The 23,103-nt window shown below is 39.4% G+C and overlaps 1 protein-coding gene across 1 annotated transcript; it reads left to right on the forward strand.

Annotated features, from left to right (window-relative positions):
• Window positions 1–1,529: 1,529 nt before the first annotated feature.
• On the forward strand, window positions 1,530–17,327 carry Smp_170730 (proteasome subunit alpha 1 (T01 family); the record flags this gene model as incomplete). Its single annotated transcript, XM_018797438.1, has 7 exons — window positions 1,530–1,970; window positions 3,276–3,458; window positions 6,064–6,227; window positions 6,472–6,517; window positions 10,271–10,534; window positions 14,142–14,432; window positions 16,797–17,327. The coding sequence occupies 7 exons, from the start codon at window positions 1,530–1,532 to the stop codon at window positions 17,322–17,324; spliced, it is 1,917 nt and encodes a 638-aa protein (XP_018652480.1). The 3' UTR covers window positions 17,325–17,327.
• Between the last annotated feature and the right edge of the window lie 5,776 nt (window positions 17,328–23,103).

Below are 23,103 nucleotides of genomic sequence, written 5' to 3' on the forward strand. Positions count from 1 at the left end.
CGGGAATCAAGAGTACAAGACTGACGATCTAGTAACAAGTTTTACAGTACTCAACTAAGTACTGGCTTTGAATATGGTATTTTTAGATGACTTACACTTTAAACCAGAGACCAGAGAGAAGCTCTCTCATCTATTTGAGTGAAAAAACTAACGATTATTCAGCTCCCCAGTTACAGAGAAAGCTTGTTATATAATGTTTTATCGAAGGCTTTCTTGAAGCCAACATAGGTCACTTTAATTGGTCTTCCTTCAAATCCTTCAAACTCTCTCTTGGGATTAAAAGTTTTGTTGCTCAGTATGAACTATTCCTATGAACTATTTCCCTGAAAACGCTTAGACCAGATTGCCAGGCGAAACGTTGGATTTAATTCAAATCTATTCGCTGAGATTTTTCAAATATACTCTTTCTATTTAATGTATTAGTAAAGCCGTTTCACTAAACTTCTAATGGTCGGTAGATCGCAGTGAAGAATGTCTGTAGTTTACTGATGATCTTTTTCAAGACATTTACAAACGCTCGTTACGTTAATCGATTTATTGTTTAAAGTATGTTGTCTGGGTCTTCTTTTGTGGAATGGGATGTTTATAGACCGTGCTAGTTCAGTGACAAAATGATCTGGGCGAAGGAATATTGTTCAATATCCCGAAGTGCCCGCATCCCTTGCAGCTGCTAGAGAGCTTAAACCAAATTCTCCCCGACAAACCGATACTTCCAAACGTATCTTCGAAGCCCTTCATTTCTGACCACTGATTTGGTTGAGTTGTTATACGCAAGTTAGATTTGGTATTAAACTCCGAATACATGTGGCACTTTTATGCTTTTGAAGTAAAGGTGCAACGAAGTTCGAATTGATATGAAAGTGGAAACAGTATCTCCCCTTACTTTTAATTTGACTTGAATGAAAATAACTACTGAATAGTTAGCGGATTGTTGTGACTAAATATAGAAAACTGTGGGATAATATTGATAAATGGTTATGATACACCTTAGGCGTAAGATATTACAGAGACGTTCTGTACAGTATAAAATACCTGAGTCTAATACTGGGTTTGATGATCATCCTTATCTGAAACTTATTTTCAGTATTCTTCAGATCTTAATTTCCTCAGTGATAGGATGCGCATTATCTTTTAGGTTCAAATATATGATATGGGTAGACTAAAGTTTATATTATTTCAAATCATCTTTAGTGAAAACATGAGACATCCCCTGAAAGTAACTCCTTTCTGATGAACTTCGCTGATCTGAGAGTCCTTTACTTTTAAGAATTTGCAGCTTACAGTGTCCCACAAAAAAATCTGACTCTTATGTGTGAGACGAATAATCGGAGGAGCATGCTGTAGACCCCTACCTTTTTAAGATGGTTTAAATTTGTTTAAGTAAGTTATGTATATGACTTATGAGCATAAAAACACGATATTATACTCGGTAAACGAGTTAAACGAAATATATTTAATTATTCATCTGGTCATTGGAGATTGAGGATTGAACATGAAGGTGGTATTTCGATTTGCTACCTTACTCAGCAATGTTTAGAAATCAATATGACCACGATGTTTCCATATGGAGTCCACAAGGACGAATTCATCAAATCGAATATGCTATGGAAGCTGTAAAGCAGGGCTCAGCAGCAGTCGCCTTGAAGAATCATGACTACGCCATAATTGTTGCCTTAAAGAGAGCACCATCCGAGCTCTCTTCCTACCAAGAAAAGATCATTCAAATAGATGATCATGTAGGGGTGGCAATTTCGGGTTTAACTGCTGATGGCCGGCTTCTTAGTCGTTCAATGCGTCGTGAGTGTGCGGATAGCAGATGGGCATATGATGAGCCACTCCCAATTTCACGTCTGCTTTCTAAAATAGCTCTCAAGATGCAAGTTCCTACTCAGAGATACGGTCGACGACCTTTCGGAGTTGGTATGCTAGTTACTGGTTGTGATGCCTTGGGACCACATGTTTACTACTTGGTAAGTTATACTTTAGAAGACTAAAAATATGGCATAAATACATTAATATAACGTGGTAGTCACTCCTCACATCAACTTCTGTCGTCTCACAAGCAAATTCTGTGTCGAAAGTGTATTTCCTAGAAACGTAATATGTTCAACGTATTTTCTTTAATATGTTCGTTTTTAATTTTTTAATCCTCCGAGCCTGGAGTCGAAATAATTGATGTGAATAATTTTTTCAAGAGAACTTGTAAGAATTTGGATTCGTAGGTGTCTTTTCAAATATCTAAACTATAGGAACGTTCGATTTGTCCTAGGATGTTCGTATCCTTCACTCGCAATCCATATAGTGATTTTAGTGAGACAATAATTTACGGACGACCTTTAAACGACACTAGGCTAACCTTGAGTGTCCATCTAATAACCAGGACCAAATGAGAGTTATAAACCTGTGTGAGTCCTTGTAGCTGACTGTTAGGGTTAGGAATTAGATTTCGGGTTTTCATCACGAACTGACATAATCTATAATGCAAAAACTGTATTTATCCAAATGGATGAGTGAATTTCGCACGAAAATCCAAGACCTGTTATACGTGATTGGTTCGTCGACAAATTATAGTCTCGCCGAAATATTTTGTAGACGAGGACGTTATCTTTAATTATTAGGTGTAGACTATTCTCATCTTAAACTCATCTACCATCCATCCATACTTTGTACCAGAGCTTATGATACCACCCGCTTAGATTTATCCACCCAACTTACGTTCTCCAAGTCATTTTAATTTTACTGCTTTGCCTAAACTTCGTTGGTGCATTGTTAAACATTGTCATTTGAGTTCACTACGATTACGTGTGATTCCTTTGTTGCTTAAGAAATAAGCAACTTATGACTTCCCGCCACCATATATATATTGTTTTAACCCATGTATCATCTTGTTAATTTCTCACTGTGCTAACGTCAAGTTTGTTAACTTAAGCTGTTACCTGCATATCGCAGGTCCTGAGTTTTTGAATATCTCCTGCCTTCAAAGGTTTGAAACCAAAAGTTTCGGTTTCATCATTTAGATGTGCAATTGATTTCATCGTCTGGCTGATATTAATGTTAAACTAGGACTTCATCTGAGTTGGGAGCAAATGAAATATCTTCTACTTCCAAGTATACGACTTTTTCGAAACAACAAACAAATATAACTATTCAGTTCATTCCTCATTTCATACGCATGTCATATAAATCATTGAGTTTACTTCTTAGTTCATGTAAAGTTCAACCAGTTGGTATTTTCTCACAGCCTCAGATTTACACCCTTTTTCTCTTAACTTAAGTGTCCATCCTCAAACGCATACGATTGCAAATGCATAGCCATTGGTTCTCGCTCTCAGTCAGCTCGTACTTACTTGGAACGACATTTAAATGAATTTAAAGGTTCATCTTTGGACGATTTAATTTGTCATGGATTGAAAGCTTTAAACAGCACGTTGCCAAATGAAGTCAGTTTGAACATAAAAGTGAGTTTATTTTCATCAAAACCGATCCTATAAATGTATTTTGACATCAAACTCAGCCGAACCTACCTCATTTTGGGGAACTAGCTAGTGTTATTGACTCCAACAGAGTATGCTTTATGCCCAAGTACCCGGTGAATGAGTCTGTTTATTTATTATATTCAAGTTTAGATACATTTGAGGAAGATATGTATGTGCTGTTAAATCCAAGAATCAGGTTACTGAAGGTTTTTATAACGTTCATTGCAAACTTTAATAGTATGTTAACCACTGAAAAAAGCAAAATGGTATGCTTTATAGTCTAACTAGATGATTCGTCAGTTGGAAGCTAATAGAAGACTGTTGCTGAACATTATTTTCTACTTATTTTTAGGTCAATGGTAGTGTATAAAAAATTGTTGAAGCAATGATTCATGGTAAAACTTCAGTGTGTTGTAAAAGCTTTTCATCTACATAAAATATCCTCCAACATATTTCACCACTGTATGAACTGTTTTGTTTGAGGCTTCCCATAGTTATTTTGTGTACTGTCGAACAGGAGTAAAAAACACACTTATGTTTACGGGATAGCAGCAATAACTCTAAAGAACTTCGATACCAGATAAAACGTCTCACTCCTACCCCCACCTACTCAAAAATAAATCTTGTAGGAGAAACCAAATAAGACTGGTTTACATCCACGTTTGTTCAACTATGTGTCGATCAAATTTCTGATTTCCGACTACAAATTTATTGTCTGAGCAATTATCTGTTGAGCATAAAATCAGTAAATTTATGCATACAATAAAAAACCACTAAAAAAAATCAAAGATCTGATTTCAGACCGAAGGAATTAATACATTAAGTTCCACTGAAAACCTACTTTACTATGCAAATTTAAAGACTGGTTTTATCATAAAGCGTTATATTTTGAGGTTTAACATCTTCAATACAGACCCCCATCATTATATGAAACCTTAATATGTTTCCATCTTAACACCCCCTTAATTTATCATGTTCATCACTGTCTGGTATTCCTAGGCTTGTTAACACATTTGTACCTGACTCTACGTTGACCATGATTGATTGTGTGGCTTGTAGGTCTTCATCAGTCAGTCATTCATTTTCGATCTCACCGATTTATCTCCTGTTTACTTGCACACAGCTTAGTTTCCTAAATTCATTATTGTCGGGATACATTTTTTAACCCGCTGATCTGACTCCGATTTAGATGGACGTATGAATATGCTATGAACATAAATCTTCCATTTAACTCCGTTCATTACCTAGGCTAACCCCGTTTGTGTGACGCGGTAATAAGAAGCCGAATACGGGTTGCGCTGTAGGGATTTATTTTAAGCATTCGTTTATCCAGACAAGTGGTGAGTGAGCTAACTCATTTTGATCATGCGTGACCCGATATTTATAGTCAGACAAAAATAAGTTAATGACATGTGATAACTAGGACAAGCAATGTCCGCACATACGCTCATCTAGTCAGAATTAATAATAAGGGAATAATTAACAAGATCAAAATGTAACTCAAGAAGAATAAATAGATTGATTGGTCTGTCTGAAAGCTAGAATAACTCGTATGGGCTTAACATTGTACTAGATACTACAGAGAGATTCATTGAATATGCTTCTACTTAAGTCATTCATGTTCAATTATTAAGTGACTAAAGACTAAAACGACTCACGAACACTACTACATTGAATGACTTTGGCGTTTATTATTGATATTTAATCTTTTGTATGTGTTAAGTATATGTCCACATGCAGGATTGTAAATGAACCCTAAAATGCCACTACGAACACCGTCAAGGAAGGAGGGTAGTAAAGCTCGCGAATCTGGACAAACGATATTAACCCACTACGTTTCAACCAACCGCGTATGATTATACAACTGCTTCCACTGTTATTATGATATAAATCCAAATGGTCATTTGACACCAAGCTTTTCTTTGCGCGTCGCCTCTTCTATGTTGTTTACTGTCTAGAACCCTTCACGAACAAGAATGAGTTTAGAACAATATCAATTTTAAGTGAAGCTGAAACAAAATGTGCAGAGTTAAAAGCATAAGAGTTTATGTAAAATTAACGATGCTTCAAGTATTTGGTTTTTCTAACCTAGGGTGACTAGTTAACAATGCATCAGCATATTTAGACTTGGGTCTCATTGAGCGTGCAGGCCAAAACGTTATGAGTCAGTCTTCCAGATACCACTAGTGAGATAGTAGTCAATTTTCTCTAATCTGTGAGGCCATTCAAGTTAGTAAGCATTTTTTACTCATAAAAGAATTGTATTGACAAAAGATAAACATTATAATATTTTGGCTAATGCTTCTATATAATTATATATGAGACCCGAAACTCGAATATAACTTACGGAAGGTAGACTTCGTTTAGTTGCAGTAGTTAGAATCATTCAATCTCCCATAAATCCAAAATTGATGATTTTATTCTACTACTGTAATTGAAACCTGATGAAAACTTGTAACTCAATGATTAAAAGTCTACTAGTTTTTATGAATTGTTTTAATTTCACATTCAGTAAGTAGCATTACATTTAATGACTTTATATACTACAATAAAAAAGAGGTTTTCCTATATTTTTTTGATGTTCTAGAATTGTTCACTTGCTATAGTTGGAAAAGACATGAAATTCACAATATTTGAAGATGATGATATTGATCCATATTTGAAGTTATTCGAAGCTACTCAAGTGGATGCACCAGCTGCAGCCATCCCCGATTCTGGTCCTACTCCTATGGAACAGGATCAGTCTGCGTTGTAGCCGGTTATCTATCTATATATATGTAATTGTTTATGTGGTGATGATCTAACGATTATTCTGAGTCCTAACTTGTTTATATTTTCGATTTGTAACGACAAGTTAATAAAGCTGAGTTATGAAATTCATGTGTTTTCTTTTTAATATTTCCCTTTTATATAGAAAACAGTTATGCTAAACATGTTTGATATGTTCTTAAATTTATATGGAGGATTTTTAATATCTTTAAGTTTTAACTTAAAGATTATGTGATATTCAATTGGCTTGTGTTAAACTAGCTGAGTTAAAAGTTACTGGATAAAGATGACAAATCCAATAACAAGTTTGTAAACCTCTATCGACTGAGATGGCTGGGACTCATGTGTTCTATGTACCCAACCACTAGCTAGCTTGATGAGTAATGATGGTTGACACAGGAGCTGGTTAAAAATAAGCTAGTGGTTGTCAAAGCAAGACAGTATCAGTTTACTACATTTTTGGCTGAGCCGTTTTGGTAGACACACTCTACGTGGTTACCTCAGTAATTATGATCAGTGGTTTGGAATGGCTGCAAATCAATAACATTATCTTCCACCAGTTTCATAGTCATTTCATACTTTTATCCTACCTGTATATTCCTTTTCAAACCTTATTTTACTACTACGGAAAGTGATATAGCCAGACAAATAACGCTATGATTGACTGGCGAGGGAATGTGAAGACATACACCTGTGTCATATATACAATTTATTAATTTTGTATTGTAGATGACTCAGTCCCTAGTTTGTATTTGTTCCAACACTGCCTTGGTTATTGATATCTGGTTGTTAATTAATTGGTCGAGCAAGTGTCTGAATTCACGTAATTTGTCCTCTCTAAGTTGCTCTTATTTCGACTTCTTTATTATTTGTTGTATTCACTTGGTTGCTATGTAGTGTAGTAATTTTAGCCGAACAAGATCTGTCTCTGGTTCTACATTAACTATGACTGGATTAGCGATGAATTTATCTAGATCTTTGCTCAAAAGTCGGCGTTCGGTGTCCTCGGTACCAATTTTCGCCCGCGGGTTATATTTTTATTGGACTGCGAATATAGTAATGTAACTTTCACTCTTAACCTAACCAGAACACACTGAAATGAAATTAGCAGCTATATCTGGCGACTGACGAAAACTTTTATTACTCGAGCTACCAGCAGTAGGAGGTATTCTGCTCATGAATCAGCGTTCAGAAATACCTGGAATTGTTAGTGAAGCAATGTAAAAAAATAGTCCAGTTGTTTCACCACTCAAAGCTCTTGTCAAATTTTCTGATACTTAGTGGTTAACACACTGATCGATATAGAAATACGGTGATTCATAAGAAAATCAAATTACAACACTAGAAGACATTTGGTCCATGCGATCTGCTTTCTGTTCTCAAAAGTAGAGCAGTCTTTTGATCAGAGAACTAAGCCGATTGTTTAAAGTGTTCACATTTGGACTAAGCCATCGTTCTTTACTGAAGTGTTTTCGTTCCTAGTTTCAAACGGGGTCTGCGTAATACACCTAACTATCATTAAGTACTTATAGCTAGTACTAATTGCTGACTTTGTTTTATAAAACTATGAATCGACCTTCAAGGACTCATATTGTGAATACATTAGTGATCTTTCCTCAAACTTCCTAATTCTCAGTAAATAGACGGCTTTTAATTCGTTAAATAATACCATGCCCTGGAATCGGTTGTCGAAGAAAAAACACCCTAAGAACGTCTTTACAAATGACAGAAGTCTTCAATCAATTTAACATTGCTCCCACATAGCGGAGGTATTTGGATTGTTCAGTGTTATCATTCTTTTGTAGTTCTGTCGTCTATAACTTTTTCAAAACAACTGAGAAAGCTGTACAGTGGTTTGGGCCTGTTATTTAAAGAAAACTCTTCAACTTTGAAAATACAGTTGTAATTGTTTCAGTATGCAATTCCATATAAGCTACTTATTATTTAGCGACTACTGCTCACCATTAATGTGTAAAATAATTTTAAAAAACTTACAGAAGCCCATACTTTCTCTTACCTTTTGTAACGAGGTGTTTGGAGTTGTCAAGGAGTTCATGCTGGTGTGCTATTGCTTAGGATAGTATATATATTCTTGTCGTAAAGATGGAAAAGATTTAAATAAGTCTCATTTACCTTCGGGATCATCATAATGTGAGTTGGAAAGTAAAGGTTCGAATGCACAGACATATCAAAAATTGTCTAAAGTCATGAATATAGACTGCTGGATATATCACCTAGTGATTTGAATGTTAAACGTTTACCTGAAGGTCTCAGGTCCGACCCCTGGTGCGGTCGTGAATATTCATTGATGTGAAATCCCTAACTAGCACTTAGCATCTGTTTAGTTCTTCCTGAGTCAGTTCTTGATTTGAATCTTCAAATTCAGCAGTCCCCGAATGCCCTGGTGCGGCCGAGAGTGGGGAGAGTCAGCTCTCCCAGTTGCTCTCACATGGCCACGCGTATGCGACCACTGCCAGAGAAGTCCTACTCACTGCCTTCTTGCGGCGGGGGTGTTGTTTGCGAAATTGAGAGGACGTAAAGCGAATGTCCCGCGCTTTAACCGGGTTGGTGGACACAGAGGGTCCACCTAGAGGACTTGGAAAACCCTGATTCCAAACCAATGGTGCACATGAGCTTCAGGATCCTGAGGGAAAAAGTGGTGTCTGAATCTATTCTTGGTCACCGGCCACCATGGGACTGGGTCTCCTAACGTTGCTCCACTGTCTTGTGGATTAGACCTTTGTGTCAAAGGCTCCGAGCGTGGCCCCCAAGGAGACGAACTGCTTCTGTTTTGAGACCCGAGTAGTATTCCAGCCCCCACACAAATCGAATGATTTATATGGCGCATATCTATTTGATTCCTCTTTGTACCATTGTTCATGTGTTTAAATAAATAATCAAAATCATTTTAGTAATTCCTATGTATTGTAGTCAGTTATACATGTGTAAAGTGTATGATAAATGTTTTTTCTATTCTACCTTCATCGGGAGTTATATGTACACTGACATGACGAAAACGTGAGGGGAAAGTAAAAGCTTTGTACTGTAATAACCAAATCGTTTTTGTCTACATACCTGTGCTACACGGTGAGTGTAAATTTAAAACTTCTCAAAATTCGAACTCTGTGCAACTCCGTGTAGGTTCATCTACTGGGTAGTGATTATTAGTTGTAATACCGAGCTGACGATGAAGTGATCATGTGTCCTCCAAATCATCATAGTTTCACTGTCAGTTACTATGTACTGAGGCAAAGTAATATTTTCAACTTCAATATTTCACTGACTTGTCAGTTTGTAGTAAAATGTTACCTATAAGTTAAATAATACCCTATAATTCAGTTTTACAAACCTCCCTTCCAGTTCCTATACAGCTACTTTACTTACTCTAGAAACAGTTATTCATATTTGTACTTGTTCAGTGTAGTTCCTTCGGCAAAATGTGTTCATTTTAAAGGTTAAGAGTTTCTGTAATCAGTCTTTATATTCAATATATTGTTATATAACCCGGGATCAATTCATAAAGACACTGACTATTTGACTGAGCCATGTAGGTAGCTACAAGCTACCTGGTTAGAGTCTGCGTGATTATCGTAACAAATAGTTAACGACTGTCTGAAATGACTCGAAATTTTCTCGATAGCACAGATGCATTTAATATTTTCACTCCTTCAAATCCTAAGTTTTTGAATAACTATGGTTTTTTCAAATGCCACGAACCCATATTTTATCTCATTATATCCTGGATACCCAGTCTTTTCAATTAGCATGAATGATGTCACTACCTCTTCTCCTCTGGTATTTGTCTTGACAATTCCATCTGTCTGTGCGGATGGCCTGTAAGCTTTTAGTGATATAAACATGTTCCAGGTTCTGTGTTGTATATGACTGACTATATAATCTGGCACTGAAGTAACTTTTTACCGTAAAGGTAATTTTTCTGATTCAGTGAACGATTTTTACCTAGAATTTTAATCTTTCTATCATATTAGCTAACCTCTCGTTTCTTTTTTTCTCTACTTTATTAGGCCTATGTAACTAGCACTCAGTTTTGTAATTGGCATTTTACCCCTTCGGAATTAATTACTCTTCGTTCAGATTGTAATGCAACTGCACTTAAACGGTTACAATCAACTAAAGAAGTAGAAGTTAGAAATAATAATAATGAGAATATGAACAATACATTAGTTGTTGGATTAGATCCTGATCAAGAATTTAAAATTGTTAAACACTATGTATATTTAATGAAAATTTTATTTGATAAATTTACAACACCTCAGTTACCAAATGAAGTAAGTTTTTGATCTGTTAAACAAGCCTGTTTCCATTGTTATCATTATTTATTATTTAAACACATAAATATTGGTACAAGGAAGCACCAGATACATATGCGCCAAACAAATGTCATTTGATTTGTGTGAGGGCTGTGATACTGCCCAGGTGCCCAAACTGAAGCAGGTGGTTTTCTTAGGAGGCCACACCCGGAGCCTTTGACCTAAAGGTCTGATCCACAAGTCAATGGGGCATCGTGAGGAGATGCAGTCCCATGGTAGCTGGTGACCAAGAATAGATTGAAACGCCATTTGTTCCTTCAGGATACTGGAGCCCATGTGCATGATTGGTTTGGAATCAGGGTTGTCCAACTCCTCTAGGTGGATTCTCCGTGTCCACCAACGCGGTTAAAGGTCCAGACATTCTCTTTTCGTCTTCTCAGTTTCGTAAACAACAGTAATGCCACGAGAAGGCAGTGAGTAAGACTTCCCTGTTAGAGGCTATATACGCGTGACCATATGAGAGCATTTTGAGAGGGAGAGCTGACTCTCCCCACTCTCGGTCGTACCAGGGCATTTTGGGGCTGTTTCCCTGATATATTATTATTTTCATGAGAATGTTGATAACTTTATATCATCCTGTTTGTATTCGATCAATTACTTAACTACGTTTCATTTTTGCTCAGTTAATATTCTTTGTTTACATTCAGACTGATAAGTAAAGATATGCGTATTGGTTATCATTATTTATCTGAACTACACATTTTATAAGGCTTAAGTTTTCTGTATGTTTGTTCAGCACTAGGGAATGAAAATTGTTAATTATTAAAAGTAGCCATACATGAACTCATTCGAATCTATCTGCCTTCATCGGTGGAAAGTTAGTCAACTTAGTAACTCTGTTAATTTGGTTGTAAACTTATATCGACTGAAGTAGTTGAGGTATGTATTAGTCATTTTCAGCCGCTGCCTATCCTGATCTGCTTTACTGGCTTGTATAAAGTAGATTGTTCAAACGTTAATGGTGACCAAAAACATGAGGAGACATCAGTTGATAACATCATTGACTGTTAATTTAGGCCGTCGGATTTGTCATGTTTCTGCGCTATCGCGGTGTGGCAACTTGAACCAATCTACACACGTACCAGGTTCTACGTTACATTTAACTGACTGACTAAGTGATATGAACTCAGTAACTCTGTGAGTAATGCGTTAGGTGTTTAAACCAGGTGTGTGTTGTGGTCCAACTGTCAGTATACATCAGTGTTGTGATGCAAATACATCGAGCTAACGAGTCTCAAATTAAATGTAACATGCGTTCTTGATTCTACAATCCATCTGTTTTAAATAACTTGTGACAATGGTTCTATCGAAGCTACCTACACAGGACAGACACATGTCAACAAAGACTGACAAAAATCCACTCACTAATTTCAGCAATGAAGTAACTCGAATCCTTTGGACTAATGATATAACTTGTTCCAATTTTGTCTAACTAGTGAGATTTTCTGCAAAAAGTAACGTTAAGATGCATAGCCTGTCTAGTAAATGTGTGAACTGCGGTTACAGGAACTTTGTTCTAGAGTTTAACACACATCAATTTTGTTCCCTATCATAATCATATTACTGTCCTGTCTCTATTTCTGTTGTTTAAAATATTCCTGAAAGTCCTCAAAAGTCAGATTTTCCAGCTGCCTCACCGTTGTCATATATTTTGAGAAAATCATTTCCCTCAAATTAAATTTATTAGCTGTCAGAAATCGTGGAAGACCACATACTTTCGATGTTTTCATCAAAACAGAAAGTTGGTGGTTTTCTTACTCTTACACCATTCTTGTGATTTCCTCAATTCTTACTGAAATTCTGATTTAATTTACCCTATTTATTTAAAAGACTGTGTTGTAAATGCATTCACTTTTATATCTTCTTCATCTGGAATTGCAGTGCCCCCCAAATGCCCTGGTACGGCCGAGAGTGGGGAGAGCCCACTCTCCCTCTCGAAATGCTCTCACATGGCCAGCGAATATATAGCCTCTGCCAGGGAAGTCCTACTCACTGCCTTCTCGTGGCGGGGGTGTTGTTTACGAAAGTGAGAGGACGAAAAGCGAATGTCCGGCGCTTTAACCGGGTTGGTGGACACGGAGGGTCCACCTGGGGGAGTTGGAAAACCCTGATTCCAAACCAATGGTGCACATGAGCTCCAGTATCCTGATGGAACGAATGGCGGACGAACCTGTCATTGGTCAACGGCTACCATGGGACTGCATCTCCTCACGATGCTCCACTGCCTTGTGGATCAGACCTTTTGGTCAAAGGCTCGGGGTGTGGCCCCCTAAGAAAACCACCTGCTTCAGTTTGGGCACCCAGGCAGTATCACAGCCCACACACACAAATAGTGTGGCGCATATGTACCTGGTGCCCTTTTGTACCAATATATATGTGTTTAAATAAATAAATAAATAAATGGAATTGCAGTATTCTTCTATACACTATTTTCCACTCTTTCTTTTTAAACTGTGTTCTTAATTTCTAGTCGTTTTTATTGTCATTGCTACCATACTGTTAATATAATATTATGCATATTCAATATGACAATTTGGGTCAACGTAAATCTGTTCCAGGCTCCACTTTCACACTGACTGACTGACATTTTGAGTGGGTAGATACATTTATGTTTTTGAGTAGTAATCTAATAAATAAATCACATAGATCAGAAGGGGTTTTGTGGAGATTTCAGTATTTTTCATAGCTGAAATCATGAGCCAATTGAAACTAGACCACCATCGAAAACCTGGAAGCCCTGGACGACCGTTTCGTTCTATTATGGGACTCCTCAGCGATGCGCATTCACGAACCCGCACTCTCATCACATCGATTTCAGTCATTCGGTTACATATTTGAACCTCTCTTCACTTTATTTATTATTTATTTATTTAAACACATAAATATTGGTACAAGGAAGCACCAGGTACATATGCTCCTCACAAATCTCATTTGATTTGTGTGAGGGCTATGATACTGCCCAGGTGCCCAAACTGAAGCAGGTGGTTTTCTTAGGAGGCCACACCCGGAGCCTTTGACCTAAAGGTCTGATCCACAAGTCAATGGGGCATCGTGAGGAGATGCAGTCCCATGGTAGCTGGTGACCAAGAATAGATTGAAACGCCATTTGTTCCTTCAGGATACTGGAGCCCATGTGCATGATTGGTTTGGAATCAGGGTTGTCCAACTCCTCTAGGTGGATTCTCCGTGTCCACCAACGCGGTTAAAGGTCCAGACATTCTCTTTTCGTCCTCTCAATTTCGTAAACAACACCTGTGGCACGAGAAGGCAGTGAGTAAGACTTCCCTGACAGAGGCTGTATATTCGCGTGATCATGTGAGATCATTTTGAGAGGGAGAGCTGACTCTCCCCACTCTCGGTCGTACCAGGGCATTTGGGGTAGTTGAGTATTATCAATAACTTGGACACAGTATGTATTTGTGTGACTAGAACGTTACACTCATGAACTTCTTGGTTATTGAGCATTATAATTTTGTCATTTACTCAACTAATATACACACAACTGATAATTCTGTAATCCAACCAGTTAATAGCTTTCATCATTCTTTTTTCTTTATTATTTCAGGTATATGGTTTTGCTGCAACCTATTTTAAACGTTTTTATCTTAATCATTCTGTAATGGACTTTTATCCACGTGATATAATGTTAACTTGCTTGTATGTTGCTTGTAAAGCTGCAGATTTCCCAATTGGCCTTCAAACTTTCATTTCGCATATTCCTAGAAATCAAGAGAGATATAGTTATCTTGTTCTCAATTCTGAACTTTTCTTGATGGAATCATTGGGTTATGACCTGTGGGTGTATACTCCGTATCAAGCATTAACTGGATTTGTTATCGACTTAGTAGCATATCAGGTGAGAAATTCTTATTATTTTATGTATTTAATCGCTTTGATCTCCTATTGAGTGATTTCCTACGGTTATAGAGTAGTTTCCATCCTGATCCAATAAAGAACTATTGAAAGCTAGTTGACATTCGATACCCGTTTTGCCTTATTTGCAAGCTCCTCGGTAGTACTTATATAGGGTGGTCGGAGGGTTGGTGGGAACAAGTTTTGTTAACTTGGTGTTAATAGTAGAAAGGGTTTGTTTTGGCATGTTAGTCAAACGTATTTTGTGTTTTACATGCTCCATACGATTTAGAAATTTTGTTCACACAGTTAAAGCTGTGCATGGTATGAAAATAGACAATGATCTTCTTACATACATAACGTAATATGATGCTTATAAATCTTTATCAAATTGAGTTGGTGAAATATTACAAGCTCTAGACTATGAATGCTATGTTTTATGGTGTAGGAGCAGGTTGGAAGAAAGCTAGGGTCGGCCAGACCAAAACGTGGCACAAATCCATGAAGTCACTGACAATTGGACTGAGCCATGCTGGTAGGTGTAGACTACCTGGTTGGAATTCGCGAGGTGATAGCAACCGATGGTTGGAGACCTTGAATGACCTGGCTCAAAATCGTTTGCAATGGCGAAGGTGCATCCACTCTTTGTGTTCTACCAAATTCTAATCTTCTGAATTCTTCATGTCCCTATCTTTTTTCTCTCTCCAAATTTATGTCATTGGATTATGCTCCTTCAATAACATCTTCAAACCCTAATCTTTCACATAGTGCTTCTACTCTTACTACTTCTACCACTATGAGATTTGACTCGACAACTGAATATCTGTGCTAATGTGGTATGGCAACTCCAACTGATGTACGTACGTACGAAGTTCTGCGTTGTGACTGACTGATGAATGCTATAATCTAACTTATTTACACCCTTCAAATGATAGTCCTAATCTTATATAGTTGACCAGAATGATGTGACTGGCTAACTTGCAAAGTCTTAAGTCGAAGTCACGTTTAATGATTCTTCAGGTTGGCCCACTCTAACGTGGTGTTCTGTTCTCCCTATTTCCTAAAAAATTTTGAATAACAATCAGAATAGTAACATTTGTGATTGATATAAAAGAAGTAACCAACATAATCCCTTTTGCATGGGTTCAGCCGTACTGTCCATTCTTCAATCCACAGTGCCCTTCTTTATACCCGTCTTTGGAGTTAGGAGCACATTCAGGTTGATGGCTCATGCGGCTAGGATTCAGTGTTACTCCACTTATTATATCCATGCGCCTCATATGTTGTATGTAAAACATGCCAGTCCCGAAAAGTCATTGTTTCACGAGCAACAACAGAATATGATTTGCATTCAAATGAGTTCATGTTTTAAAAAACTTCAGTTAAAATTGATAACTTTAATGAGTTTGTAACTTTTCATCTTGCGAGGTTGCTCATAAGTAACCATATATATCATTACTATTTTGTCAGGTTCTCCTGTGTTCCAATCAACTAGTGCTTAGTACTGGTCTGCGAATGTGAATCGCAACTACTATATTTTCATAAACTATAATATAGGTGCCCTTGTGTTACTGTTTACTTGAGTTTATATCGTAAGTGTTAGAAAAATGCCGACATAATCCTGAACCAATATAGTAACAACACAAGCGTGTTCACGATCTGTTTCTTTTCCTCTAAATGCTAAATGTTACCCCAGAACTTGTCCTCATCATTTGGATTAATCATAGTCTGCGAAGTAGTTGAGTATGTTGACTGCTTCATGTATCTTGGGAGTCTCATCAACCCTCATAGGTTAGCGTCTGACAAAATCTCTGTGAAGATACATAGAGCTTGGTTGTCATCTACCGATACAGCCTATTCTGGTGTTACTGCATTGTCCTCTTAGTAACCAAATGGCTATGCAACATGGCATGTATGGTAGTAGAAGATATGCATAAGGTGATTATCTTTTATCATAGCTATCTGTGAAGCACTGTTCGCTTATCATTGATAAAGTGTGTGACCGGTGCTAAGGTAATGTATATGAAACTAAACAAAAAGAGTAGTTCGTAAAATAAACTGGCAAGTCCCCAACTGAAGTGTCCAAGGTACGTCTTACATAGACTTACTGATGCAGAAGGTTGTAGAAAGCTAGATAATAGTACTTCAAAAACTCGCTCTTCGTTTGGTTGAAGGTTGAGTAAATAAAATCACCTTTGTTTCCCTTTTATGTTTTAGAGATTGGTTGGTAACGATAGCTCATGTCAACTGTTTTTTGACATTCCTGCCTGACTACTTTCTGTAGATATATGTAAACCATTTATTATGATATGCAGGTTACAAAGTCACCATTTTTACTGATCAATTTTCTCATTTTCTCCCTATTTAGAGACGCATTTGTGGTGCACATTCCGATTCATATCTATTAGAGAATCGGTCCGATGCCCAGCTTGTTGATGAGTTATGCAAGGATGGTGTAAATTTAATAAACTTATGGTATCAAACTGATCTATGCCTCACAGCTCATCCAAGTCAGTTCGCTCTTGCTGTCCTAGTGGAACTTGGACATACTCGGCCTCAGTTAGATGTAGAAGTTTTTGTCAGAGATGAACTATGTGGTTGTGACCCAGTACAGAAGTTTAAACAACATTCTGAGGAGGAGGATGGTGACGAGAGCGACACAAAACCCAAAAAGGACACCAAATGTGACCCTGAGACTCGTTGGCAGGAGCTGTCTAGTCGTTTAGATTTTATCCGTCAAACAATAAATGAATTTCAGTTTGTTACTGACTTAGGACCTGTTGGTGAAGAAGAAGTAATTTTAGATGAATGTCGTAATCCTCTGTATAATATTGAATCTGATGAGTATGCACAAGCCAAATCAAAGGCGGATAGCCTAATGGCTATGCTTGAATAATAGTAATAGTCGCACTTGTACTGTATATATACCATGTATAATTTACATTTACTTTTCTGTTTTGGAAATTGTGTATAATTACAGATTTTATTTACCAGTTCATCTTTTGCCCTGGATATCTATTTTTTTTCTAATAAATTCTACCTCTCATAAACTCGGTTTATTATCTCTTTTTCCCTTTGAGTCGAGCGTTCTCAGCTTTACAGATCACCGACTTTCCATTGGTTGCTTTTGTAACTTACTGTGTCCTTGGTTTCATGAAGTCCGGTTCCATGACAGTTGCCGAACAATAGCTATGTTTCCTGAAATAATAAAGCATTTCTGAAAGCGAATTCGGTAATAAACCAGCTAAGAGGTACCCACAAGCACGTTGATAAGAGTATTGAAATAACAGACAGTTTAGTCTCCCAATAACTGACAGACGGATGACGCTAGCCACTGTAGTTTTAGCGAAGACATGGCAAAATTTAGCCTCTCCGTTGCCGAGCATACGTTAGCAATTCGAATTTAAGTTCCTAGAGTCTCAAATTTCTGACCGCGGAGTTAGGAATTTCGTTGAAAGAAGTAACCAGCGACAAAATATCTTGGTACATCACGATCTGAATGTGGTTTAACTTACCTTTACTACGTTGTACTTCTTAGAAACCTCCTCATAAACTTCGGATCAGTCATGGCGGACTTCATGGTATGTCCTGTTGATATGGCGCATGGTTGGCAACCACTTAGTACGCACGCGGTGATTCGTTTTCAACAGAGCCCCGAAAATAAGCTAATTATGAGGTAACTGTCTTATGGGACGGTTGGTAGCTGTTGACAAGTTTTCATTTATGGTCTTAGCTATCACAAAAGAGATTTGTGTGGCAAACGTGTTGAAGGATTAGGCTGTTCTTAGGCCGAACTTAAAAAGGGCAAATGGGCCTGATGTGGCTGTTTAGTGAGTATTATTGTTAAACAATGAAACCTAGTTTTACTTGCTTCCCAGATTGACTTTCCAGGATACGGAAATATCTTCCGATGTGATGGTTGTCATAAGTATAGGGCAAAGAACAATTGGTCGTAGTCTTCGGATTACATCGCCAAAATCGACATCCTGACACCTATCACTTATGCCCCCAAATGCCCTGGTACGGCCGAGAGTGGGGAGAGCCCACTCTCCCTCTCGAAATGCTCTCACATGGCCAGCGAATATATAGCCTCTGCCAGGGAAGTCCTACTCACTGCCTTCTCGTGGCGGGGGTGTTGTTTACGAAATTGAGAGGACGAAAAGCGAATGTCCGGCGCTTTAACCGGGTTGGTGGACAAGGCGAGTTCACCTAGGAGAGTTGGAAAACCCTGATTCCAAACCAGTGGTGCACATGAGCTCCAGTATCCTGAGGGAACAAATGGCGGACGAACCTGTCATTGGTCAACGGCTACCATGGGACTGCATCTCCTCACGATGCTCCACTGCCTTGTGGATCAGACCTTTTGGTCAAAGGCTCGGGGTGTGGCCCCCTAAGAAAACCACCTGCTTCAGTTTGGGCACCTGGGCAATATCACAGCCCACACACAAATAAATAAAATGATGAATTCTATTGACGATACTATTCTCGCTCACACTAGAAGCAAGGAAATTTACACTATTATTATTATTACCATTATTACTATTATTATTATTACTATTATTTACTACGTCGCTTTTTCACTCCCTTTATTCTCAAATTGTGTATCCTTCCTTTCCAACTTATGCAGTAGCTCGCCCATGGTGGAAACTCTGTCCTATCTAAACGATCTCTAGTCACTGTCTGGTTGAAAGTGAATGCTTCCACCGATTATGAATACTGAAGCAGTCTTTCTGAAACCGCGTACACCGTTCAAACTGGCTTCCTTCAACGTTCGCACACTAATGCAGGTCGGACAACAGATGGGGCTGGCTATGTCTTTAGAAAGTCTTAATGTTGATGTTTGCTGTCTATCCGAGACCCGTATTCAAGACTCTATTGAAGTACTACAAATTCGCTCTCCATCTGTCGCTTCGAAAAGCTTGTTTCACTTGCGCTTATCCGGGGACTCTGTGGCATCTTCGTCTGGTCTTGCAGGCGTTGGTGTTGCACTAAGCTGAGGCAGCACTAATCGATTTGATCCCCATTAACAGTCGGTTATGTGCTGTTAGATTAGAAAGTTCCATCAAAGTGAGAAGAAACCGGCGTGAGAAACGGTGTCTTTTCGTCATCTCCGTCTATGCCCCGACAGATTGCAGCCCGGATGCAATCAAAGATAAGTTTTACCACCAGTTAACAGTTCTTCTCCAGAAAGCGCGTTCGACAGATATTGTAGTATTAGCCGGAGACTTGAATGCTCAGGTCGGGCGTCTAGGCACAGAAGAGAGTCGTTTAGGTGGCCGATGGGGACTTGTTGGTCGCAGGACAGATAACGGGAACCGTTTGCTGCAACTGTGCACAGACCACAACCTGTTTCTGGCTAGCACTAACTTCCGGCATAGTCATCGCCGGTGTGCCACCTGGCGTCCTCCCTCTGCATCTCAAGCCTGGACTCAGATTGATCACATCGCGATCAGCTACCGCTGGCGTGGTTGTGTACAAGACTGCCGCTCCTTTTGGAGTACCTATCTGGAGTCTGATCATGCTCTGGTCTGCGCCAATCTCACCTTACTTTTCAGTGGCCGAAGGATTGACCACCACCAACGGATTGATGTTAGTAAACTGGCTGCAACTTCTGTTGCAAGTAAGTATCGAGCGGAGCTAGCTTCTAGGCTAGCTACCATCCCACCGAAAAGTATAGATGAGCATTGGTTCCATCTTCACGACGCCATGAAAATGGCGAGTAAAGCCGCTTGCGGCTTAGCGAAACGTCCCGCTTACAAGCACTGGGTTTCTTCTGGCTCCTTACAACTGATCGAAGCCCGTCGGTCTACTCCGGGTGACCGTGAGTTTGACCACAAACGAAGGCTGTTACGTAATGAAATCGGGCAAAGCTTGCGTAAGGACCGAGAAGCCTGGTGGTCGGAGCGTGCTAATGAGATGGAAGCAGCAGCTGCATCTGGTAACTGCCGGAAGCTCTTCCAACTCATCCGAGCCACTGGCAGCAAGAAGTCTGGTGTGAGTGAAACAATCTACGAGGATGATGGGATGCCAATCACTAACATCTCCCGACGTCTTGGACGATGGGCGGAATTTTTCGAAGGGCAGTTCAACTGGCCTGCTGCTCCGGCAACATCAACCAGTCTGTCCTGCCCCCCATGGCCGGTGACGACTGATCCACCAAACGAGGCGGAAGTCCGCAAGGAACTCCAACTCTTGAAGCGCTACAAATCACCTGGCCCAGGTGACTTACCTCCGGCTCCTTTTAAAGATGGTGGTGACTTTCTGGCTAAGGAACTGACGGTGTTGTTTGCAAAGGTTTGGGAGCAAGGAAGTGTTCCAACATCATGGAATGAGTCGATAGTCGTCCCTATGTTTAAAAAGGGTTCACGTTGTTCCTGTAACAACTATCGGGGGATAAGTCTACCTCCGATTGCGTCCAAACTATTGGCTTCTGTCATTCATCGTAGGTTGTTTAACACCCGAGAACGATTGACTTGCGAGGAGCAGGCTGGTTTTCGTTCTGGTCGAGGATGCATTGATCACATCTTCACTCTCCGCCAAATGTTAGAACACCGTCATACTTATCGCAGGCCAACAATCGTAGTGTTTCTTGATATCAGGGCTGCCTTCGATTCGTTGGACAGGACTGTTCTCTGGGATTATCTATTGAAGAAGGGTGTGCCTGAGAAGTTCATTAACATCTTAAAGGCCCTGTATACGAACACCTCAGGCAGAGTGAGGGCATACAACCACCTTTCTCCCTTGTTTCATTCGAGCAGTGGGGTTAGGCAGGGTTGCCCGATCTCACCATTCCTCTTCAACTTTGCCATCGATGACATCCTGGAAACAGCTCTGATGGATGTAAGTAATGGCGGTGTGGATCTGCTGCCTGGAGAACGACTTCTCGACCTCGAGTATGCGGATGATATTGTCTTACTGTGCGATAATGCCCAAGCCATGCAATCCGCACTTAATCAGTTGGCAATCAGTGTCCGCAGGTACGGCATGTGCTTTGCACCCTCCAAGTGCAAAGTACTCCTACAAGACTGGCAGGATTCTCATCCTGCACTCACCCTGGATGGTGAGCAGATAGAAGTAGTCGAGAAGTTCGTGTATCTAGGTAGCTATATAAGTGCTGGTGGTGGCGTGAGTGATGAGATTGATGCACGTATAATGGAAGCCAAGCGGCTTATGCCAATCTGGGCCATCTTTGGCGCCTTCGTGATGTTAGTCTGGCTGTAAAAGGTCGGATCTACAACGCGTCGGTGAGAGCAGTTTTGCTCTATGCTTGTGAAACCTGGCCTCTCCGAGTTGAGGATGTTAGACGTCTCTCTGTGTTCGATCATCGTTGTCTCCGAAGGATTGCTGACATTCAGTGGTAACACCATGTTAGTAATTCAGAGGTTCGGCATCGTGTGTTCGGGCGCAGAGACGACAATTCAATTGGTGTCACCACCTTGAAACACCGACTTCGGTGGCTTGGACATGTTCTACAAATGTCGTCCCAGAGACTTCCACGTCGTGCATTATTTGCCGACCGTGGGACTGGTTGGAAAAAGCGGAGAGGTCAGTGTATGACATGGTGTCGTGGTATGAAAGAAAGCTGCAAAGGGCTAGCTTCTGTTGGTCCTTCACGACTCCCTGGCTGGGGTCCGAGAGATGGTGCAACACAGTGGCTAGAGACGTTATCGGGTATGGCTCAGAATAGAAGCCAGTGGCGATCCTGCTGCAACCTTCTTTTACTTTCTACATAAAGAGTGGTTATAACTTTCTTAATTGAAAGTGTCTTCTGGTTGTACATTTTAGTCCGCGTTATCTTTTCATCCTTTCTCTTCCTACTTTCATTATTTTGTGTGGCGCATATGTATCTGGTGCCCTTTTGTACCAATATATATGTGTTTAAATAAATAAATAAATAATGCCCTTTGTACGGTCAGATATTTCCATAGGTTTAGGGTAGTGAGATCCAGAGCGAGTGATTTAGCTACATCCAGTAATTTGAACCAGTGGTAAGGGGGGTTTCGTGTATCTTATGGAAAGCTCTAGAAGGTTGTGTGAGATGCTATTGAAGATCTTACTATAACCTATGCATAGAATTATCACTGACTGACCAACCTCACATTGCTGAGTAATTCGGTAAAAACCTTTCAAGTGCTAATGGAGCATGAGCTTATAGTTATAAACTCGTTCTAAGATGGTCTAATTAAGCCTACAGACAGTGAAAATGATAACAGCTATTTGTGGACGATTCTTGACAACACAGATTTCAAGGTAATGGGCCTTTAGTTAACAATATCTCTAGATAATCCCGTTTTGAATCTAGGGATGATAAGCGATGTTTTACTTGCGGGCGGATAGACTCCATCCTTCATGGATTGGACAGTTTTAAACAGAATAATGGAAAATCTTTACCTTATTTCACGAATGATGCAGGAACCCCATCACGTCCACTGCTATTGGATTTTCCTAGGGCAGTTTTGGCATGTTTAATGTTGGTGGATGTGAAATCAGCAGTTGGTGGACGCTTAGATGTCAACATTTAGGGCGTATTGGTAGGAGTTTCTGATTTTATGTTGTAGCACTACTAGAAATGGCGGCTGAATTGTTCACAAATAGTATCAGGGCCATTAACTATGAAGAATCTGGCTGGGTCAAGGGAATCTGATTTCATATGGGATTTGAAAGGCCGAAGTATT

Source organism: Schistosoma mansoni, chromosome 4 (genome assembly GCF_000237925.1).
Source record: "Schistosoma mansoni strain Puerto Rico chromosome 4, complete genome".
Taxonomy (NCBI): Eukaryota; Metazoa; Platyhelminthes; class Trematoda; order Strigeidida; family Schistosomatidae; genus Schistosoma; species Schistosoma mansoni.